The sequence below is a fragment of the Gouania willdenowi genome, chromosome 8, assembly GCF_900634775.1.
Source record: "Gouania willdenowi chromosome 8, fGouWil2.1, whole genome shotgun sequence".
NCBI classification, from domain to species: Eukaryota; Metazoa; Chordata; class Actinopteri; order Blenniiformes; family Gobiesocidae; genus Gouania; species Gouania willdenowi.
Genome location: NC_041051.1, coordinates 19,054,964 through 19,077,556, shown reverse-complemented (window position 1 = coordinate 19,077,556; position 22,593 = coordinate 19,054,964). Strand labels below are relative to the sequence as shown.

The 22,593-nt window shown below is 36.8% G+C and overlaps 2 protein-coding genes across 3 annotated transcripts in view; one reads left to right on the top strand and one right to left on the bottom strand.

Moving 5' to 3' along the window:
- The window catches only part of unkl (unk like zinc finger), a 53,961-nt gene extending 34,511 nt beyond the window's left edge, over positions 1-19,450 (top strand). The window contains exon 17 of the mRNA XM_028455471.1: positions 19,430-19,450. Within this exon, the coding sequence (XP_028311272.1) occupies positions 19,430-19,435 (6 nt within the window). The 3' untranslated portion in view covers positions 19,436-19,450. The remainder of the gene's footprint in view (positions 1-19,429) is intronic.
- Positions 802-21,671, bottom strand: shisa9b (shisa family member 9b). 2 transcript variants are annotated; one of them, XM_028455474.1, is made up of 4 exons: positions 20,928-21,671; positions 19,389-19,495; positions 9,306-9,446; positions 802-3,864 (listed from the first exon to the last, which is right to left on the bottom strand). In XM_028455474.1, the coding sequence occupies exons 1-4, from the start codon at positions 21,416-21,418 to the stop codon at positions 3,497-3,499; spliced, it is 1,107 nt and encodes a 368-aa protein (XP_028311275.1). In that variant the 5' UTR covers positions 21,419-21,671; the 3' UTR covers positions 802-3,496. The 2 variants fall into 2 exon arrangements, with proteins under 2 accessions (XP_028311275.1, XP_028311276.1); XM_028455475.1 differs by having other exon boundaries at positions 802-3,861.
- Positions 21,672-22,593: the final 922 nt, after the last annotated feature.

The window sequence follows — 22,593 nt, the reverse complement described above, 5'->3', positions numbered from 1 at the left end:
TGATTGCTATCAGGTTTCAAATCTTTTCTCAGGCCATTTTAATAGTTTTTTTTTACAAAATGCTTTTGATGAGTGAGAGGACAATCTTTAATGTTCACAGCACAGCCTGTGTACGGCCATGTCCCACTCTTGGGCTTATGTGGGTTACGGTGCTGGTTTAATTTCCAGAGGGAGCCATCCTGGCAGTATGAAACGTGATTGGCTAATTAACAAAAATGTCTCCCGGCATTTTCATGAAAATGACAGAGCTCCCAGAGGTTTGTAATAACTGAAGTTTTTTTAGAGAAAGCAGAATTGTAAACAGGTGTAAGGACATTGAATTATAAATATATCACATGTGAGTGAGCCTAATGTTACAACAACTACATTATGTCTAATAGTGAAAATGTTTAATTTTTGTGCCTTGTATTTCCCCTCACTTACACGTTTTATATTCTGAAAACACTACTAATATAGTAAGGCAATGATGTATTGCGTTGCATTATGACTTCTGAGACGGCCATTGGGTGTGTTTTGAGCTAATTTACAGTATAACATGAGGTAAATTAATCAAAATCTTTATATATAATAAATATGGCAATAATATCTATATGATATATAATAAATATGGCATCTTGTGTATCTCATTGTAGGCTATCTAACCTCTTGTATGAAACGTGCCTCAATCAAAGTTATAAAAACCACCTCCAACAAATACAGATACAGCTTTATTAGAATCATACGACCACACTGAGTTACAAAAACATTTTAATAGTGACACTTTTCATATTTAACATACAAAAAACTGTCTTCTGAGGCCAGGCTTATTTAGTGAACATAAGCATCTTTATTGTTCTGAAGCCATCTGTAGTGTTTAGGAGGATTTGGGTCAGTAAAGTTAGCTTGAATCAGTTTTATGTGAAACATGAGGGTCATTTCCTGCTATAGGTGCAGTCTGACATTTGGCTTCTGTTTCGTCCACAAAGAGGTTGGGGTGCAAAATATGCTAAGGCAAATAGGCTATGCTAACCACCACCAGGGCAACAACACAATTATTTAAGTAAACGTATATCCCATACTTTATCTAATGCTTGGTGAGGAGTTTGTGTCCATGTACGTAAGTGTTAAAAGTCAGTCATTACGGTAGTAAGGATGTCTCGATCCGATATTGATATCGTATATCGGTCCGATATCAGCAAAAAAAAAAATTATTGGGTATATCAACCTGCATCTTAAATCTCAAATATAAAATATATTGTTTTTATTTGATTTATTGGGGTTATTTATCTGACCCTTCTCATTTATTTCTTGTTTTTTTTTTCATTCAATGGTAGAATATTATTATGTTTACATTTAAAATGTATCTAACCCATTGGTTAATGATAAATGGGTTCTTTTTTTGTCATACCTACGGTCGCTGACTATTGAGTACTATCACTTGATTTTCTAACATTTCACATTACAAAATAAAAGTACGTAAGATTTGTGCTGATATCGTTGTGGATCAATATCGCTTTGGCCAATCCTTAAGACAGTAATATCGGCATTGTATCGGGACATTTATTACTGTGGAAACTTTTCTGACGCCTTCTATTTGAAACAAGTCAGTGGTTTGTAAGTCTCTGCTTTTACTGTAATCATTTTGAAAATCAAGACAAATAAGCATGTTTATTTGATAAATGTCTAAATTGTATGAGAATAACACAGAAAACACTTTTATTTTCCCTCAGACTGTATTGCAGAAACATTGTACCAAAATCCAATAGATCTTTTAATCATGAGCTAATAATAGTAATACTTAACACTTTTCAATAGTATGGTTCAGTGCATACACATAATTGTAACTGTCTATATTACAGGAGGTGCAAAAATCTGCTGTAGTCCCATAATGTCAGTTTCTGTGTCATTGAAAAAGAAATCAATCACACTTATTGGTAGTAGTAGTAGTTGTCGTATGAGTCTTTGAGTAAAAGTGTCATCACCAGGAATAATATATGGCTAAAATAAACATGAATATGCCTGATTATTTAAAAGGGAAGGTTAGTGATTGTAGCGGGTGTATATTGGGAATCATTTGTTGTCAATATTTACACACTTTGATACAGTACAACCACTTTATGACCCCTTCCCATTTCCCAACGCTGTGCTCGTGATGAATGTCCCTCCAGCACCAAACTTCTTTGAATCTTAAAGGTGGATTGTAATACAATGTCTGAGTTTTAATCGTTTGCAAAGAGCACAACAGAGCACTAAAGCAATATATGAAATATATAAAATAATATTACTGTAAATTAGATTTTTGCTTTACTTCCGTACCTGTTTAAAAGGGGATCCCTCAAGGTTTTGTGTTTGGTCCATTGTTGTTTTTCAGAATTTATTTAAATAATTCAGATTTTATGCTGATAATATTTGTCAATATATGTCATTTATAATCAATTTTCTGTAGTTTAGCAGTCCATTAAATTATTCAGTACAACTGAACGTCCTGTTATTTTAAAATGGTAATAAATGCAAAGATTGCTAGAAAGATTGCTAAGAAGCTTCCTATTTTTGTTTTAGGTAATTAACTGTTAAAATTTATAAAAGATGAAAATTGTCCGAAGGTGTTTTATAACGTAATATAAGTCTTTTCTTTTAGAAATTAGGCAACAATCATTAAAAAATGTGCGTGATGGTGATCTGAAAAAAAAGTATTATGTGCAGCATCATAGAGATGTAGACGTGAAAATTGGAGAAAGAATTGAAAATGTTCTGATGAGGTGCAGAAAATGGGAAACTTCCATCACAGTGTGGCAATTTTGTGTTTTTTTGGAGTCGTTTAGTATATTTTTGCTGTTGTTTTCTCTTTGGGGTCACCTATGTGTATTTTTGTGTCATTTTCGACGTTGTTTTGTATATTTCATAGTTGTTTTTGTGTATAATGGTAGTAGTGTGCGTCTTTATAGTACGTGAGTTATTTTGTGCGTTTACTTTGAGGGCTGCACAATAATAGACCGAAGGCCGCATGTGGCCCCTGGGCCACCAGTTGCAGATGTCTGCTCTACAGTGTTTGTAGTGCAAGCATAACTCCAAACAGATCGCAGCAAATTTGTACACGTCAACAACTTTTAGATCTTTTTTTTCACACTGACATTACACAACATGTTTAGACTCTGTCTATGGTTCTCATGTTATTCCATCAAAGTTGGTTGAACAAAAAGTTGTTTTTTTTTTTTTAATATTACTACACAATGGTTTTATTTGAAATGACGTAATGTGTTGTATGGATGTATTATATCTGACATTAACCTTTCATAGCTCATCACTGTAATATTTGTTATGTAACATTTGCTCTTGAATAGTAATAAAGACCAAACACAAACTTTTCATCACTGTCCCCCCCTGGCTGACACACAGTGATTGTGTAATATTTACTGCAGACCTAAAAGGTGCCCATTACTAAAGCACAAAGTAAAGTCCATTCTGTGTGTTTCTCTGCACTCATTCACACTCACTGTAAGCGTGACACTTCAGTCCATTATACTGTCACCTCTGTTTTGCTGTTGGTGACAAAGTATGGATGTGGAGGGATGTAGCGTGTGGTGTGCAGCTCCACTTTCTTGGGGCAGTAGCTCTGTCGGGGGTCCGGCGTGTTCTTGGCCTCCCAGGACCTCAGCACCGCCGGGCTGGCCCCCGCGCTGGAGCTGTAGCACAGTGACTGCGTGCTGTGGCTCCTGGGGCTTTTGTGCTTGTGTCCATTTGGGTTCTTTGACTGTTGTCTGGGCAGGCTGTAAGGATTACTAGGCTCCGCCTCCATATCCACACCCTCCATTGGGAGACTGCCCTTGATTGTCATCTCGATCATTTGCCGCTGGTTGCTGAAGAAGCCGTCATTCGCCTTCTCTGCTAACAAACGAATGAATAAACAGAGACTTTTATTTTGGCATTTTCTACAATCAACAACTTTATTGTGAAGAAGTGCAGAGTGGCAGGGTGATAAAGAGAAACATTTCTAAATTGCATCTAAAAGATCAAAACAAATCCAACTAAACAATAATTGTGACATTAGAGAGGATTAACAGTCACAGGAAGAGTTGTTTGTGCTCATCACAGTCATTAGTGCAGGATTCAGACAAAAGAATAATCTCCTTATTAGTCATTTATTGCTCTTCAGAGATCACAATGCAATTCTCTGTCATTTTTACTTTCTCCTGCCGGCTGAAAAAGATGCTTTAAAGGGACGGTTTTGGAATCCCCTGTCCTCAAGTTAACAGAGGTGCTATAAAGTACTTGGCTTTTCTTGCACCTGTATTGACATGAGAATAAATGGGAAAGAAAAAAAACAAAAAAAAAAAAAAAAACGCTTATAATTCCATCATGAATAATACATGGTTTTTCTTCACATTTTAAATGTCTCCTTTTTTACTGTTGCATTATCAGAATCAGAATAATTGTATTCATCTCAGGGGGGAATTACAAAAAAAAGAATAAATGTTAAAGAAAGAAAGAATAAATGTTAAAAAAGTGCATAAATTAGTAAAAGAATGTTAAAAAAAATAAGGATTAGATACACACACATTACACAATATTAAGTCATCTCTAATATTACAGAGTAGGTTTAAACTCTGTACTCTTTTTTGTCAATGCATACAGTCTAAATAAGACATCAGTGCACCACAGAGTAACCCTAGTTTTTACTTTTTATTTATTATGATTATTATTAAAAATGGAGTCTGACCTTTGCTCTCTATGGGCAGTAACTATATTGAGTGGGATGTTATATTTTCCTTCATGCATACAAAAACCAAGTTTGGATGGTCACAGGTGTTCGGATGGTGCTTTTGTTAGTTTTTACACAGTTTAAAATACAAAGTACAATTTGATGAGCCATGTTTTAATGGAGCCTTTCAGTCTAAAAATACATTTGTTCCAGTTAAATCACATCCAGTCTCACTGCTCTGAATGTTTGACCTGTTTACGTCTCACTATTACGCAGGCTTTGACTTTGATGTTTGCCATTTGATCACCGCATCTGGTTTGCTTGTATCATCTGATCAGTTACAGGCTGAGGTAAAAGCAACTGATTACATTTACTCACGTTACTGTAATTGAGTTACTGTTTTGAGTATGTTTCTACATCAGTAATTTTACTCGTTACATTTCTACACCCAACCATTACTGAGTAAATTATTAGTTTTTTGTTTTTAAAATGATCAAAGGACATTGTGAAACTACAAATAAGTGAAATGACCAGACAACAATCAAATGCATCACATCTTATCCGACCAATCAGATTAAACCTAATGCACCAGTCCGAAACAGCATTGAATGCTGGTTATTTTCTCAGTTTCTTTGAGTTTATTCTATACGTACAGCCTGCAATTTTTTTTTTTTTTTTTATTTTGAATTGAATTTCTTGGTGTTATTTTATTTAAGAAATAATTGCAAATTGTGACAAACCTTTTATTTTATACAGATTAAAAATAAATTAAAAATCAAGTTCCAATTGTGCAATATTAAGTCTTTTCCTTTTAAAGTTTATACATGTGATGTTTACTGTATGCAAGGCAACCGTGGCAACATTTATTACCAAAAATAAATGTGGGGAGTAAAAGTAACTAGTAACTTTTACTTTCAGTACTATTTAAATGAGCTAATTTTTACTTGTAATTGAGTATTTTATGTATGACTTACTTGTACTTGTGCTTGAGTACAATTTCAATCAAGTAACAGTACTTCTACATGAGGAGTTTATATTATTAGTAGTAGTTAAGACAATCTGTCCCTCATCCCACACAGCTTAACAATAACGTAAACCTCAGTACTTAAAACTCATGTGTAACCTTTTATTATTTCCCCCTAATGATTCCGTATGTTTAAATAAAATGTCTCCTTTATCACTTGTAATGTGGTCTTTATTTGTGCAGTGGATCAGACCAGAGCAGAAATAAAGACAGAACGTCATACAGTAGGTCCTATATCTGCAGAGAGGCTGTTGAAGTGAAGTTCACCTTGTGACACAGTGAGCCACAGAGTGCATAGTGACTCATTGATAAATGTCATATCAACAAACGCCCCAACCTTTTTTTTTTTTTTTTTTTTTTTTTTTTCATCATTGGATTGCTCTTGAGTGTCTCTTCTTGTCCGTTTCATTTTCAAACACGAGCTTCTTTTTTTTTTGTTTTTTTTTTTCCTCTAATGATCACATTTTCCAATGGTCCTAGAGTGAATTTGTGGCAGTTTCAATTGCCTTTGTGAATCACACTAAAAGCAAGCTGTCATTGAACCTTTTACACACACACAGTCGCACACATTTATAGCTGTCATCCCCTCCACAGCCAGGTCTGTGAAACACAGCTAATTGATTCACAGGGACGCTGAAAAAAGGCACCTTTCACAGTAATAATAGCCCTAACACTTCTTATTTCAATGACGTTAGTGCTCTTTTTTTCTCTTACCTTGTCTTTTTTTGGAAAAAACAAATGTTATTTAGGTTCACAATATGATGATGTAGGCAAAGGTTTATCCAAATTTTGCCAGATCACATTTCCTATTGACACTTTTAACACCTGTACCAAAAATTAGGGTAATATAACGTCAGGAAAGGGTGGCACACTTTTTCACAATATTTATTGCTCATCCAAACAATGCGTAGCTTTCACAGATGTCAGAAACTCAAGCGATAAAAGTACGGTCATTATTTGTCTCTCACTGTAATTAAACTCTACTCCTGAAATTAGAAAAAAAAAACATCAACACACAATCCTAAATGTGCAGCAATTGACTCCATTTTATACACAGATGCTTACAGTGTCAATTAGAACGAGGCAAAAACCCATCTTGCAAAATTTGGTGACAATTAATTTTGTGAACCACACTTGTTTATAGTGAATTCTTGCAACAACAAAAAAAACTCACCAAAAAATATAATATACTGTTGTTTTTCACTTAAACATTGTCTTTTTATTTCTAAAGTCACTGTATTTTCCACGTTACATTAAATTTATAACTTGACCTCTTGAACATGTGTTCATTAAATATATTTTTTGTCGGTTTGAAACAATTGTATTCGTCTTATATAACTGTATTAAACTAGAAAATATTTTTCTCATCGAGTGAAGAAATAAAGTAGCTCATGTGATCATAAATTTACATGTACAGTGAAATTGCTGCAACAAGTTTAAAACGTTCCCTTTGGAAACAGTGTTGGGAGTAACACATGAAAAGTAACAAGTTACTGTAATATATTCCTTTTTTAAGTAACGCAGTAATATAACGCATTACTGAAACAAAAATCTGCAATATATCACTCGTTAAAATCTCAGTAACACAAGTTACATTAAGACTTTAATGAATTCCACTGATATTCCAATGAAAACGAAAAGAAACAAAGAATCAAAATGCGGCATAGAAGAAGAACCTCCGCACCGACTTCCTTCCTGCAGACTGTTGCAAATCATAACGCATCGCCATGGAAACGGACTACACATTTGTAAGGTGGAATTACTCTTACGATTTCAAAATAATTCATTCGTACCGAATGATACCTGAACATTAAGGCTTTCTTTTATGTTTTTGTTTAATAGATACATTTTTGTTTGTATATTTTCATTTAAAAGGAAAAGGAACGTGTTTTGTGGTGTGACATTTGTAATGGTATTAATGTAATAGGATTGGTATTTTAAAATGGCTTCACATAACATACATTTGCGATTAGCCAAAAGTAACTTAAAGTAGTGTCACTCCGTTACATTTTGGAGGTGGTAATATTGTAATACAAATATGTTACATTTTAATGCCTGTAACTAGTGATATAAAATGCTTTACAATTTTAGAGCAACTTGTCCAACACTGTTTGGGAGCCACTGAATATTATATAAAGTTGATATCAGCACCAAAAAAAACACAGTGGTGTAATTTCTTAATGAAGCCCCTCGGGAGACGATTTTTATGGCACTTTTACGACATTCGTGTTTGATTAAAGACATCAGGAAAGCTTGAGAAAACGCAGCTAAGCGGTGCTATTTTGAAGTTTGCTATTTCTTGTTTCAATCCCCGCTGGTCCATTCGCTGGCTCCAGACTTTCCAGAATTAGCCCAGGAGAAAAACAACCAAGTGGTCTCTAAATATAGTCTTTCTGCTCCTTTCCCAGCTGAGAATGATCGACTGTGGTTTTAACTTGTTAAGCTTTTGTTTATCCAGAGACTCAAAAACAGCTGAGACCAATAATGACCAGTGAAAACCACATGTAGTAGTAGTAGTAAACACTCTCTCCAACTGTACGACACCATGGAATTGATGACGATTGAATCAAATTTACATGTCCTTCCATGGAAAATAAAAACTTTCGTTTTTTCTAATTTGTTTTTTGTTGCTTTTTCCCTAAATGGTGAGGCTTGTATTTATTTTTCAAATGTGATCTGAATCTTAAAGTTACATTATTGCAAAGTAACACAACGTTTACATAAACCAATCTAATGTTTACCTAATCAGTTGTGTTCAACACCTTAAAGCTGCTCCAGACCATAATAATAAATAAATCGAAGATCATTTGTACACAGTAAACTTGTGCATTGAATTGTGGGATGTAGAGTCCCGTAAACTTACAGTGATTCGTTTGACATCATTCTTGTTTTTAGTTTGTTCCCAATTTTCCCCATGATATCACCTGACTCTGCAAGATATTACATTTTTGGCAGCCCTCGGTCTAGTTTCGTGCGGCCCTCAAAGTAAACGCACAAAAGAACTCCACCATGACTCCAACGAAATGTACAAAATCACAATAAAATGTATAAAAGGACCCCAAAAATACACACATTTACTCTGAAGACACACACTACTATCATTATACACAAAAATAACTATGAAATATACAAAACAACATTGAAAATTACACAAAAGTGACTTCAAAGGCAGAAAATTACAACAACAAAAAAACCACAAAACTTTGTTCTTTTCTGTAGCCTAATGCTCGGATCGGTCATTATTCTAAATAGAACACAGAAGAAAACACTCATGGGACTCCACATCCCATAATGCAATGGGCAAAACTTCTTCTGATGTCATGTTTGCGGTGGAAATCGAAATAAACGTTATCATTTATTTTTCAAGCATGTGATCTTCGATTTATTGATCTGAGGACAACAGTATAGATTTATCTGATTTAAAAAAAAAAAAAATCTAGCAGCTTTAATGTACAAGGATTGCCTAAATACTAAACAATGTTTGACTAATGAATCTACCAACACGTTTCCTCTTATTAAAAAGTCAACCCCTCATATCTAATCCTGGAAATAACCCTGTATGCAACAAAATGCGTCCTGGTCAGGTCACTGGTCTATCCTTACCTACAGCCTTGAGCGTGGTGTACTGGTTTAGATCTTTGATAGGTGTCTGCTGCTCATACGGGCTGGTGATCTGTCCAAAAACCGGGTACGGCTGACTTATCAAAGTTGGTGACTGCGTTGCGTTGTTCATCTGATTGTTAGCTTGAGAAAAAGAAGAAACGCAGGATGAGATTACAGACATGAAAACACAGTATTTGTTAGAAAAGTGAATTATCAATGATGTAGATGTGATGCAAAAAGACAAAACGCTTGGTTATTAGAAAACATGAGGTTTCATTTCATTATAAAGCAGCCTGATAAAAACAGTTTAATGTTTATATCATGTTTAAATATGTTAATGTCTGCACTTTTCTCTTTGAATCATGTAAAATGTGCTATACAAAAACATTTCACTTAAACCTGATAGTTGCTTCTTCCCTAAAAGTGACATTTTTGGGGACGCAGCTGAGAAACACTGTGCTAATCCTACAGTAGACACCTGCTAAATTATGGGGTGCAGTGCAAACAGCCTGCTTGGATGACAGAGCCAGCAGATGTTCAGACAGCCTTCTTCTTCTTCTTCTTCTTCTTCTTCTTATTCTTCTTCTTCTTCTTCTTCTTCTTCTTCTTCTTCTTCTTCTTCTTCTTCTTCTTCTTCTTCTTCTTCTTCTCTTCTCTTCTTCTTAGATTCAGTTTGAGGGTGAGTGAGTCTTTAGGTCTCAACTGGAACAAAATGTTATTTTATTCAGCAGTATTGGTATTTAATGTTCTTTTGTAAATTTACTTTATTTTAGACATTCAAGAATTCAGTTTTGTTTTTGTTTTGCAAACTTGTTTTTTTGTTTTCCGGATTTTATTTCACATTCAGTGTGACCATTGTTAGCTGTTGTGGATTTGTTGGTCCAGTTAATTTCTATGGAGAAGTGAGCTGAGTAAGTGTAAGTCTGCCTTCCTCTTTCTACTCAGATACAAACAGAGGGTGAAGCAGATTGCCATTGCTAATTTTATTACTGCTTAATACTCACTACTGTCGTCACTGCCTTTGTCTGAGGATTTTTGCCAATAAACAGTGTGTATTAGCCGAGCTTTGAGGCCGATGGGCTATGTCTCTAAGCTCACAAATCTCTAGTTGCTCTAAATAGAGCAACTAGTTGCTCTATTTAGAGCAACTAGAGACATGGTTGCTCTCTGATGTTTGTGTGACAGAACCACATTAATAGTACTTTCTCATTCTGTTTGCGGAATACATTTAATCATAGTATTTTACAATGGTTTCAGGTCAGTGGTGCCAAATGTATGGGTCATGGGCCAAAATTAGATTGCTGACAGAAAACAACGCATCAGCAATCCAAATTTAAAGCTAGGGTAGGTGATTTTCTCCAGATACACTTTTTAAGTTTTTGATTGAAAGAAAATCTTTTAACTGTAGCAGCTGTAAATCTGTAATAAATTCCTCCAATGGGAAAAAAATTAAAAAAATTAATTTATTTTTAACCAATCACACTGAAAGCGCGTTACTGCTGACAGAGTTAAAACAGAGTTTTTGGTCATGTTTTTAACATACATAAATATAAAGTTTATTGTTTACTTACTGCTGAATGAGACATGAGACGACAAAGTTTCTACACAATACAAGCGATGAGCTGAGCTCCTCTTCTGCAGCAGCTGTGCGTGTGCATGTGAGTGAGATGGAGCACAGAGCTCCAGAAGCTACATTCAAAATCAAGCTAGCTTTTGAAAATCACCTACCCTACCTTTAAGCTATAAAAGTGATAAATAAAAAAAATTATAATATGATCTAAAAAAGGAGAAGTCAAGAGATATTTGAGAGTACATACATAGATGTAAGGGCTCCAATTTTACATTTCAAAATTTTCCAAATTTCGTATCACAATACAGTTTCTGTTTTATCGTCTTTCTCTGTTTAGATGACTTTACTAGATATTAAACGTATGTATTGCACAAAATCCCACGTTGCCGTGACGTGTCACCAGGTGAATTAGCTAATTCACCAACAGCTAAACCTGCCTTAATAACCTGAGCTGCTTTTTCATCAAAACATATTAAAAAAAAAAAAAAACACTTCAGATGAAGCTCTGCATTCATTTTTCCGTCACAGAATAACATGGTCACTAGTCGAACCGTAACTCGTTACGCAAGATTTTAAACAGGAATATGTATGGAATTTGTTCGTTCGTCAAACTTTCTAGAGATTTAATCACCCGTTTCCGTAAATAGAAAGAGAGAAAGAAAAAATAAATGAGTTAGATAGAACAGCCTGAAAAATTGGGCCCAAGACTGAAGGAAAATGGTGAAAAAACTGCAAGGAGGCCCTTCAGAACCCAATTCTGGTTTGGAAGAGGTCAAGGAGATGATACGCGAGGGTCTACGAAACCTATCTGCCGAGATAAAGTCGTTGGAAAAGACGCTGGAAAACTCACTGGAAAACCTACAAAGCGAAGCAAAGGTACTGAAAGAAAAGAATGAAAGAAATGCTGAAGAGATAAAATTGTTGAACGCCAGGGTTGAACAGCTGGAACAAAAGGAAAGAGAGAAAGATGTCATCATCACAGGCCTAAAGATAAAACCCAGGAGTTACGCGAGTGACGAAGAAACAAAATCGATTGAACAACAGGTCATTGACTACCTGGAGTCGAAGGACATTGTCCTGAACCCTGACAACATCAACTCCTGCCATCTCCTGCCAAAGAAAAATGATAACAGAGCTGTAAAAATAACCTTCACGAATATGAAATTCAAAGGAGAACTACTGAAGCAAGGAAGAAAGCTGAAGGAAATGAAGGTTTTTATTAATGAAAGCCTGACAAAAAAAAATGCAAGCATCGCATGGAAGGCACGCCAAATAAAAAAAGGAGGAAAGATTCTAAAGACGTGGACAAGGAACTGCAGAATTTACATCACACCATGGAAGACTTGGGAAAATACAAAGGATCCACCTAAACAACAACATTACTGATGGTAATCATGGATATGGACCCAGATCTATATAAACACTGGAAACAAAACTCAGACTGTGATTATTTTACGGAGACTGAATTAAATGTGGAAACCAAGAGTAAAAAAGGTCTGTCATTTATTCATTTCAATTGCTAGGTGGTGGGGTGATTAAGGATTACATTAAATTTAAATTCAAAGTGTTTATTGTCATATGTGCAGTTAGAAACACGTTTTCCTGTACAATGAAATTACTACCTTGCTTATGAAATAAGATATAATAATGTGTTTATACAAGTTAAATCTAACAGTGGAAAATACAACACTTCCAATAGAACTAACAACAGCTGGATTAACCTTGATGTAGAGACAAAACAAGCTGCAAACTTGTGTGTCCAAAAGAGACATTCCCGAGTGGTGACACTATGGATGAAAAGGGAAAAAAACTTCCAAACACCTTTGAAAGAGGAACTATTCTTGCACTGGAGGAATGCTAACAACGTCTGGCAGGGAACAAGGCCAACACAAACAACGATAGAGAGGAGGAGGAAAAAAAAAAAAAAAAAAGACAACACTGACTACAGATGAGAATACACAAAAAAGGACTGTTTAGAACAACTCAAGAATGTTTGACCAGAGAGACATGTAAACCCATGTAAATTTGCGATGGTAAAACGGGACGGGACCCAGATAAGCAAACTGCTTCTCTCGTCTCCTTTTTCGGCATGTACAAAAAAAAAAAAAAAAAAGTGAATGTAACCATGTCGGAAATAAACTGAATAAATAAAAAAAATAGATCACTCTGTCTTTTTTGTCTGTATTCTGCGATCACAGATCAAAATCTGAGGCCCTACTTACATCTCGTTTATGCTAAATGATCCGATCCACATGCATGTTTGTTACTATACGTATTGTGACAAACTTGATTCTGAATGAACCTCACAAACTCATTCTCACACACACAAATCTTAGAAAATGAACAAGTCACTGAGAATTCCAGATCTGATATTCATGCACTTGTTACTGTCCTTTGTCTATTATTCATACATTTAATTTAACTGCACATTAAACAACACCTGGCTTATAACAGAACTGTATAGACATGTTCAAAGTCAATGTTTGTTCCTTCTTTTCCCGATTCTTTCAGCTCATTACTGCTGTTGTCCGACAGTCCTGGGTGTTGAATGTGTCCGATAAAAACAGATCAGAACAACTGGAAATAGGTTAATTAGGCTTTTATTCCCCACCGGTCAGCAAGAAACTTTAACGCTGTGCTAATTAATCGGGAAAGTCTCAAAGATAGAGAGATGCATGTTAGCGCGCACTGTTGTGTTTTAAACTGTATGAAAGAGTAACCATTAGGTTAGGTTGTGGCTTATTGACCTGCTTTGTAAGTGGGCCATTCACACAGAGCACAGTAGCACACTGACTCTCATTCTTTGTGACTGTGCTCATAGAAAACGTACAGTAGACCTGATAATGCAACATTTCACTCAGTGTGTGTTGTATCATAGGGTTAAAACTACCGTGGGTTAAATATAACATTAAAAGATTCTCCACCTTCAGACTCCTTCAAAGGAAATTGTTGTCATTAGTGAGGTTGTCCTCTTAGGATTGATTTTGTAAGCTACACCGTTTGACCTCTCAGGCGACTCGTGTGATTTTTTTTAGACAAGGTCAAAGTCAGAGGATCCCCTTAAAGATAGAAACTATCTCATTTAAATAATATACTGCAGACATGGGCAACCTCGATCTGATTTTATGCGGCCCCCAAAGTAAACATGCAAACTGATACACAAAACAAAAGCAAGAATACATTAAAAAAAACACAAAGAATTACAACATTGCAGGAAAATACAGTAAAAGACAAGAAAAACAGAAAATGACTCAAAAAACACACAAAACTACCGCAAAAATGAACAAAACCACAACAGTTATACACATAAAGACAAGAAAAACACAAAAAATGACTCGGCAAACGCACAGTACTAACAAATAAGCAAAACGGCAGCAGAAATAGATGAAAAAAATACTCAAAAAAACATACATTTTACAGTAAAAATACACAAAAGGACAACATAAATGCACAACATGCCTCATAACAAGCAAGACATTAACAAACGTACACAGAATGACAGAAAAACACAAAATTACAATGAAAAATTAATTATTGCTCAGATTGGTCATTATTGTGAATGCTGACATGAATGTTTATAATGTGGCCCTTTGATCAAACAAACACATTTTTGTGGCCCCCACTGTGATATAAATTGCCCACCTCTGATCTACTGTCTCCCTAATGCTACAGACGAGCTGTTTTAGACTTTAAATGTAAATATATTGGATTTTAAACACAAAAAGGGCACCACCTTAATGATTAATGAATGTGTGTTTCGTCTCTGATTTCAGAATCGGATCACTTTAAATTCAACTGTTTGCGTGTGCCATTCCCTTTTGTATGCTCAAATCCTTCATTGACTGAGTGCAGTTTTTGTTCATATTGTTGTCAGAGTCATAACTTTCAAGTCAGACGCTGATAGAAAAGTAGGCCACCTTTGCAGAATCTTAAGGTTAAAGACTCAGGGTTGTTGTGGGAAATAATTAAGTTAACACTCCAGACACAGACACCTCCATGGAACTCATAAAAGATTTAAGAGAGTATTTTGGGATCAGTGGAGCCCCAAAATAAAACCACACAAGGAGACGAGCGCTCGTATTTACAGACAGTCCTACTTTAACGTCTTTTCTCTTTTGACATTTCTGTCAGACTTCCAAAAAGCTTCACATCACACAGCAGATTACATTTAAATATAGCAGAGCGCTGGAATTTCATCTTCTGTACATTGTTTGATCAAATCTATCTTTAAAATGTTTTATATTGTGTTTAGGTGATGAATGTTTGAACAGACTATTTAGTTAAGGAGACAAAACGTGTATTTACCATTAACATGCTTACCCATTAGAGTGTGGTATGATACTATTAACCTACTTCTCCATCCATCAATCTATCTTGTAAATTCACTCACAGTCACTCCTACGATGAATTCACACAGTGAAAATATTTTTTCTGATTTTAAGAGACTGTCACCCAATAACCAATCCATGTATCGGACTAATCAATAGTGATTTGAACAGTCTATGTACATAGCATAAAGCTGATGAAATTACAGGGAGCTCAGACATATGCAAAGTTGTTTACTGAAGGCCCACATTTGTTTGAGCCCAAAACCCCAACTAATTTTTTTGGTAATTTTGAGGGACTGGCATGTTTACCAGACAAGATGTATAGCACATAGTTTTGTATATTCTAAGAGAGTAGGTGGAGCTGTATTACTATACCGAGATATTGGAAGCTGAAAATGAAAGAAAAATAAGGATGCACAAAAATCAACACACACCCCCTCATTAAATTGTCCATATCTCAAAAAGTATTAATCCGATCAAACTAAAAATGTACAGTGTGCCTATTGAATAATCGCAGAACAATGTCAGAATTTTTTGAGACCGAAGTGCATGGGCCATTTGTGACATGGAATGACCAAGGCCCATTTATTTTTTCCTTCTAGTTTAGACCTGCAACCACGGTTGACGTTCTTAATCCTCGATTTTTTTTCTCTGAAGGAACAGAGATTTGGTTTCATTTATGTTGTTTCACATTGATATGAAACTGAGACGAGCATTATCTTCTGATTAGCTTATTAGAGTCGACGCTTCTTTAAAGATAATCCACAGTGCATTGAAAGTCTTTCAAATTCATTACGCAACTAAGAGCAACTCCTGTGTGATGTGATTATGTTTGATCAGTAGAACTTTTAATGTGTGTAATGGATAAAAAAAAAAATGATAATTTTTGCAGGGATTTGTTGTTGTGTCTGCGATCCACTCATCCATTATGACTGAGGTTGCATTAAGACTGAAGAATCAGGACTGAATTCAACACTGCCTCTGACATGCATTGGCTATTACCGACTGTTGTAGTGCACAGCTGCACAACACCAAACCATGTGGTAGAAAATAACCGCTCACCTCTTGCGACCTTTCACGCCTTGCTGTCAGGAAAACAACACTAATAGTCTGATGCAGCCAATGCAATTACACTGAATCCCTCTCATATATCTCCGTAAGCCTCGACTCAATTGATCACCAAGGTCGCAGACACAAGTTCAAACTAACATCAAACTCCATTGAGATTCCTAAATAAAAATCTGGTAACACTTAACTTGATGTTTTATACATATACGCTGACATTACTGTAGGGTTTTCCCGAGTCAATTTTGTAAGGTTTTCTCTACCTCCTTCCGGATCTTTTAATTGAACAGCTGCGAGGACAGATGACAAGAGTACGGTAATATGATTTAATTTAGGTTTATTCAGGTAGACTAAGCCAACACGCAGGTGGTCAGAGGAAAACGTCTGTGTTTCTCCAATGCCTGTGTGTCTCTGGAGGTCATTGGAACACTTGTGTGTGTTCAAACCAAACATGTAGAGTTTCAGGGCCTATCAGACAAACATTAAGAAATACAGAAATAACTAGAACTGTAAGCAGTTCTGAAAGGGGGCCAAGCCTTCCTGCGTGACTCGGCCCCCATGTTTTGCGGAGTCCATTGAAGTACGTCATGAAGGATGACAGGCGAGCGTCAGGACACAAGCCAAAGTGCCATTTGCAGTGTTGTAATAGTAATGGCCGTGGCCCAGCCCAGGTGATTCAGTGCTATTCAGGAGCGGGCGTGGCCTATGTCAGAAGATGCGACTTTATTCAGGGAACATGTGGATATAAAGTTTATGAAGATGTGATTTAAATTGTGAAAGTTACAGGCCAAATGTGTTTGCACCCATTATAACGCCACCTAGTGGCACACTTTTTGGTATGGGTGGTCTGTGTGCTCTTCTATATATACCCTGTAAATCTCACCGCCGTCAACATAGTACTTCAGCTAAATAAATGTTTGTTGTTTATGTTGTAATAAGCCACACCCACTTTGACAATCGTGCATAACTTTGAGATACGGCCTCAGGAGTGACCCAGGGTCATACCCACCAAATTTAGTAAAAATCGGTCTTGCCATTTAAGAGATATGCATTTCCCATATTTGCAGTGCCCCCTAGTGGCCTTCATTATTCAAATTTAGCTCATATCCCCATAGTCACATGCCAATCAAGGATCTCAGATTTGGTGTTGTTAGCATTTATTATGACCGAGACAGTTTGCATTTTTATAGCTAGCTAGAAAACTTTACTCGTTAATAATTTGTGCATATTTTAACAGAACAAAATCCTTGCCATAACTTTAGATCAGGTCCAACTAAAGACTCTACGTGCCAAGTTCCACGCTGATTGGACAAAACTCCAAGAAGGAGTTAAAAAAGTAGGTTTTCCAGTTTTTGCGATTTTGCGACAAAACAATTCAGAATCAGAATCAGAATAGTCTTTATTGTCATTGACCACAGGTGAACAATGAAATTATGACGGACTACTCCCTCCCTAGTGGAGTCATGAAAAAATATATACATTTAAAAATGCCTACAACATAAAAATGACAAATATAAAAAATGTAAACATACCCTCCCCTATTGCAACCAGTGAGAACCCCCCCACCCAACCACACATGCACACGCTTGCTCACACACCCATACACACGCACACAAACACCACGATGTTGCACCATAAGTGTTTAGCGTCCATTGTTCAGGAGCCCAATGGCCCAGGGGTAAAAAGTTAGTCCGGCTCCTGGGGACCCTGTACCTCCTGCCGGAGGGACAGGTACGTGAGCCGGACAGGATCCTCTTGGCTCCGTTTTTGCCGCACGTTTTTGCAATGTCATCGAGAGGGGGCAGGGGGCAGCCAATGATCTTCTGTGTTGCCTTGAAGACCCCTGGAGGGCTTTCCTGTCCTTGGCTGTGCATGCGGCATACCACAGGGTGATGCAGTAAGTCAGGACGCTCTCTACCGTGGAGCTGTAGAAAGTCCGCAGAAGTGCTGTCTCGATGTTACATTTCTTAAGGAGTCTTAAGAAGTGCAAAAGCACCGCGGAAACACTTTTTCTGCAAATGTACGTCACAGAACGTGACGTACATGGTCACATGATGTGAGGTACAAGGTCACATGACCACTTCTCTTTGAGAAAACATGACGCAGTACGTGTAAACAGAAGAGGAGACCGGGACATTTCTTAGCATTAGACTTAAAAATGATCAGGAGGAGGTTTGGAGCAGTGAAGTATCACCGGATGAGCTTTCACGGGAGTTGCGAGGCTCCTGCCAAAAACAGCCTTCAATGGAAACACTCTGTTGACATTTAGAAATATTGCTTTTGATTTGCAAACATCTGTAATGGAAACCCAGCTATACTGTGTAATGCTACCCAAGGTTAGCAACAGTAAAAGCTTTGATTTTGATGGGTTTGTGTTTAGCCAGCTATATTGTTTTAACCGTTTTTTGTTTTTTTTAATGTACTGTAGGTTAGTGCAGCATTTAATTCATGCTAGGCTAAAGTAATTCATAATTGAATATTCAGCTCCTAACATCCATGGTTATCCTCGTATTAATCCCATGGTTGACTTTGTATTTGGTAATTCCTTTATTGACCTTGATACACAATATTTAAATTCCAGACGTTCAGTGAGAGCAACCATTCCAACTTCAGGAATAGCCGTGTTATTCAGCATAATTATTCACCAAGCAGAAAGAAACCAACTGAGTATATCTGTCAGTTTAATAAGCAGGTTGACATTAATAAGAACTCTTTTTCCCATCCGAGATGGAGAGTGTAGGTGTGTGTTCTGATGAATGAGAGAATGAGTGTGCACTATAATGTGTGAGGTTGTGGCATACAATAAGTACTGGCTGAGGAAGGATTTGTGGTTGCCAGTGGTAATTAGTGTCTATGTAAAGTGATCTCGCTGTGGGTGTGACTAATTGCCCCAGCAGCCAGCGGGAATTTATTTTTTTTTGTCCCCCTTCACAATGACATCTGGTATCAGATGATTTGGAGTACAGATGGATTGTGGATGTGTCTCACTGTGTGGAGTATAATCATTTAAACAATAGATGGGTTGATGGATGAGCAGCGCTAGTGAACACAAACACCTGTTTGATGCCTAACAATGGACACGTGTGTGTGCAAACACACGTGAGACATGTTACAACTTACCAAAACTGTTGACCGTGACTCTGGTTTGTATGTTCTCGTAGTGTTGACTGAATCCTATCTCATCCGATTGTTCAGAGGCTGGGTGACGAATGACCTGAGCAAGAGCTCTGGGACGAAAATGAAACAGAAAATCGAGAAGATCCGTCAAACTCCAAACCAATTGGTTATATGCCATCCAACTAAGAGATGCTGGTGGGAATGAACTGGAAACTTAAAGTATGTAACGTATAGACTCGACACTTTAATGACACAAGTTATCATGGTTATAAGTTTTTACTGTGATGATACATTGTTTAAATAGAGCAGTTCCCAAAACAGTTTAAAAAAAGTCCCTTTACATTTATGAATACAATTTTACAACTATATCACGGAACAAGTAGGGCTGGGCGACCAAAACTCTTATCTTGATATTTTTTTCTGAAAATGGCGATATACGATATTAATCTCGATATTTTGAACTCAATAAAGTCTTACCAGAGACAATTCTCAGCTAAATTTGCTGATGAAAAATGCCACAGATGCACATTTATTAACAAACAGCTGCACAATATGCGCCACTTTTGGCTTTTTCTCCTATAAGGGACAGCACGTGTGAGTGAGTTCTGTGGCGTGGCTTTATTAGGGAAAGGTCTGGGTTAGGACGCACTCAGCAAACCATCTAACTGTGCTTGTCATGCTGTTCTTAGACTTAGCAAAAGCCGAGAAGCCTAAAATGAGTATTTTGATATAAAATAAGCTACAAATTATATATCTCAGAAATATGGAAACATTGTAAAGGACACTGTTTGACTGTACTCTGAATAATATTATATATAAAGCGATACTGTAATTTCGTATTATGCCAAAATAGAAAACAGGATATACCTTGAATCACGATATATTGCCCAACCTTATTAACAACTAGCAATGAAAAAAAGGCGTCAATAACAAATAATAAATAATGTTAAAAACATATTCAGTGGAGGTTTATAAGATAAAATGACATATGATAAGATCAAGTCTTAACATAAAATGAGATTAGATAAATAAGATACGATATATAAGATAAAGTTTTAAAGTAAAATAAGTCAAATATTATTTATAAAGCCCAGAATAAAATGAGTGGCATGGAAAAACAACATTTAAAAGTAACTGATACTTCTTAAATAATTACACAATGATTATGTTATGTTAATCATCTGAGAAGTATTCTATAGAATATTCAAATTATTATTATTATTATTATTATTATTATTATTATTATTATTATTATTATTATTATTTTCAAATTTCAGATAAGAATGAATTTAGCTTCATCATTCTTAACTCATAAACTTACTGTCTTACGATAAGAATTATAACAGTGTCTTCGTTTTCTCGTGTAATTTTCATTCTGTAAAAGTCTGAAGACAAACAAAAATACCACTTGTTGCATTAATTCCATTCTGTGACTTCCACATGATATGATTATCTTTAGAGCTTTTGTCTGATTGAATCAAAAGAAAGACATCAAAGGCAAAACAAAAGTGAATCATTAAATGACCACGTGTATGTTCTTACCTGGACACGTTCTCTGTGTGCGGACGGTGCGTCTTCTCCAAACCAAGCTTGGTGAAAATCCCAATCAGTGCCAATATGGCCACGACCCCACAGATGACATACACGATCAGGTTGGTTTTATCCTTTGCAGACTCGAGTTTCACGTCTACCTTGGGTGGTGGTCTGCCTGTCATCATCCACGGTGGGGTGTCGTAGTTCTTGCAGGTGGTTTGGTCCAACCTGGAGCTCCTGAAGGCGCAGCAGAACCTGAAGCCGCAGGTGCCGCAGCAGTACAGGTAGTTCCCAGTCCTGCACACAAACGGAGGGTCCCACTGACCCATCACGTCGTAGTAGCCTCGACACTTGTCCTCTGCGTGCGGACTCACGGTGGCTCTGCCTTCTGCTTCTTCTGACTCATTGAACCCAGCCACCATCAGCTCCTCGTACCTCTGCGCACCACACGGCATAACTTTCAGAAGAAAGTATCCGAGCAGCAGCTCAGTGCCCCGCATCTTAAACTACTCACTTTTCACGCCTTGCTTCACACCATGATGAGCTGCCATTAGTCCACAGCTTCTTCTTCCACACGGACAGGACAGAGCCATGCGTAAAAGGTGCTCAGGATGTGTGCGTAACGGCCCCCACCTCTCTGATCTTTAAGCTGTTGATTATGGAAGCGGTGAGGTGAGGGAGCTATGTCAAAGCTATGAGGGGAAGCCCTCACGGGAGCTGTGAAGAAGGATGTCGGAGCCTCTGAGGCTGTGCTGCGCTCCTCGGAGGAGACGCGCTAAGAGACACAACGGAGCGCACGTTCACGCACTCATCAGGGGGGAGAGGGGGGGAGCCAGTGGGAGAGAAAGATCGAGCTGTGAGCAATACTTCTAATTACAGACCCAAAACACACTGCGTTAGTGCTGTAGCAACCTGGGAAACAGAGGAGAAGTACCACGTCTGTGAGTCAATCCACCCAGTAACAAAAACACAAAGTGCATCAGCACTCAGTGATTGTAGAGGTGGTGGGATTTTAGTTTTTAACTCCAATAATTAGCATTTTCCTTATGAAATCATTTTCATTTTTGTGTTCAATCAAACTACAGTCAAAGTGGGCCTTTCTTTTGTGATAACATTCCCACTAATGATGACTGGATCTGTATTGTTCAAGATAGACATGTAATGGAAAAACTGACGTATGCTGTAAGATTAGAACATGACAAATGTGAAATGTTTTGGAGACCATGGAGAAGGTTTTTATCAGTTTTAAGATGTGACAGCACTGACGTATCCCTAATCTATAAGAAATGGATCAATGTTGTTTATTTCTTTTTTTGTTTATTTACTTTGTTACTATACAACTATGTATGCATATGTGTTGTTTTGTTGATTCTGTATACTAGGGGTGTCCCGATCCGATATCGGTCCGATATCAGCCAGAAAACGAATATCAGATTTTATTGGACTGCATCTAAAATCTACGATATAAGCGCTCCGATAAGGGTTTGTTGTTTTGGTCCCCGCCCTCAGATGTTCCCACCATATACTGACAGTAAAAACATAACTGAAGTGAACTAGAAATGTTGACTATTGTTCTCTGTTTGAGTAACACCACTTGATCAAGCCTTTTCTAACATTCCACACTACAAAATAAGTCATAAAAGTATGTATGATTGGATCAGATCAATATCGGCCA

What these genes read in the sequence shown, in the direction of transcription:
- shisa9b (XM_028455474.1), bottom strand. Translation starts at nt 21,418, where the DNA reads ATGCGGGGCACTGAGCTGCTGCTCGGATACTTTCTTCTGAAAGTTATG. An exon ending in CACACAGAGAACGTGTCCAG is followed by an intron (nt 19,496 to 20,927) that starts GTAAGAACATAC and finishes TTTTCGTCCCAG; the next exon opens with AGCTCTTGCTCAGGTCATTC. An exon ending in AGTCACGGTCAACAGTTTTG is followed by an intron (nt 9,447 to 19,388) that starts GTAAGTTGTAAC and finishes CTTTTTCTCAAG; the next exon opens with CTAACAATCAGATGAACAAC.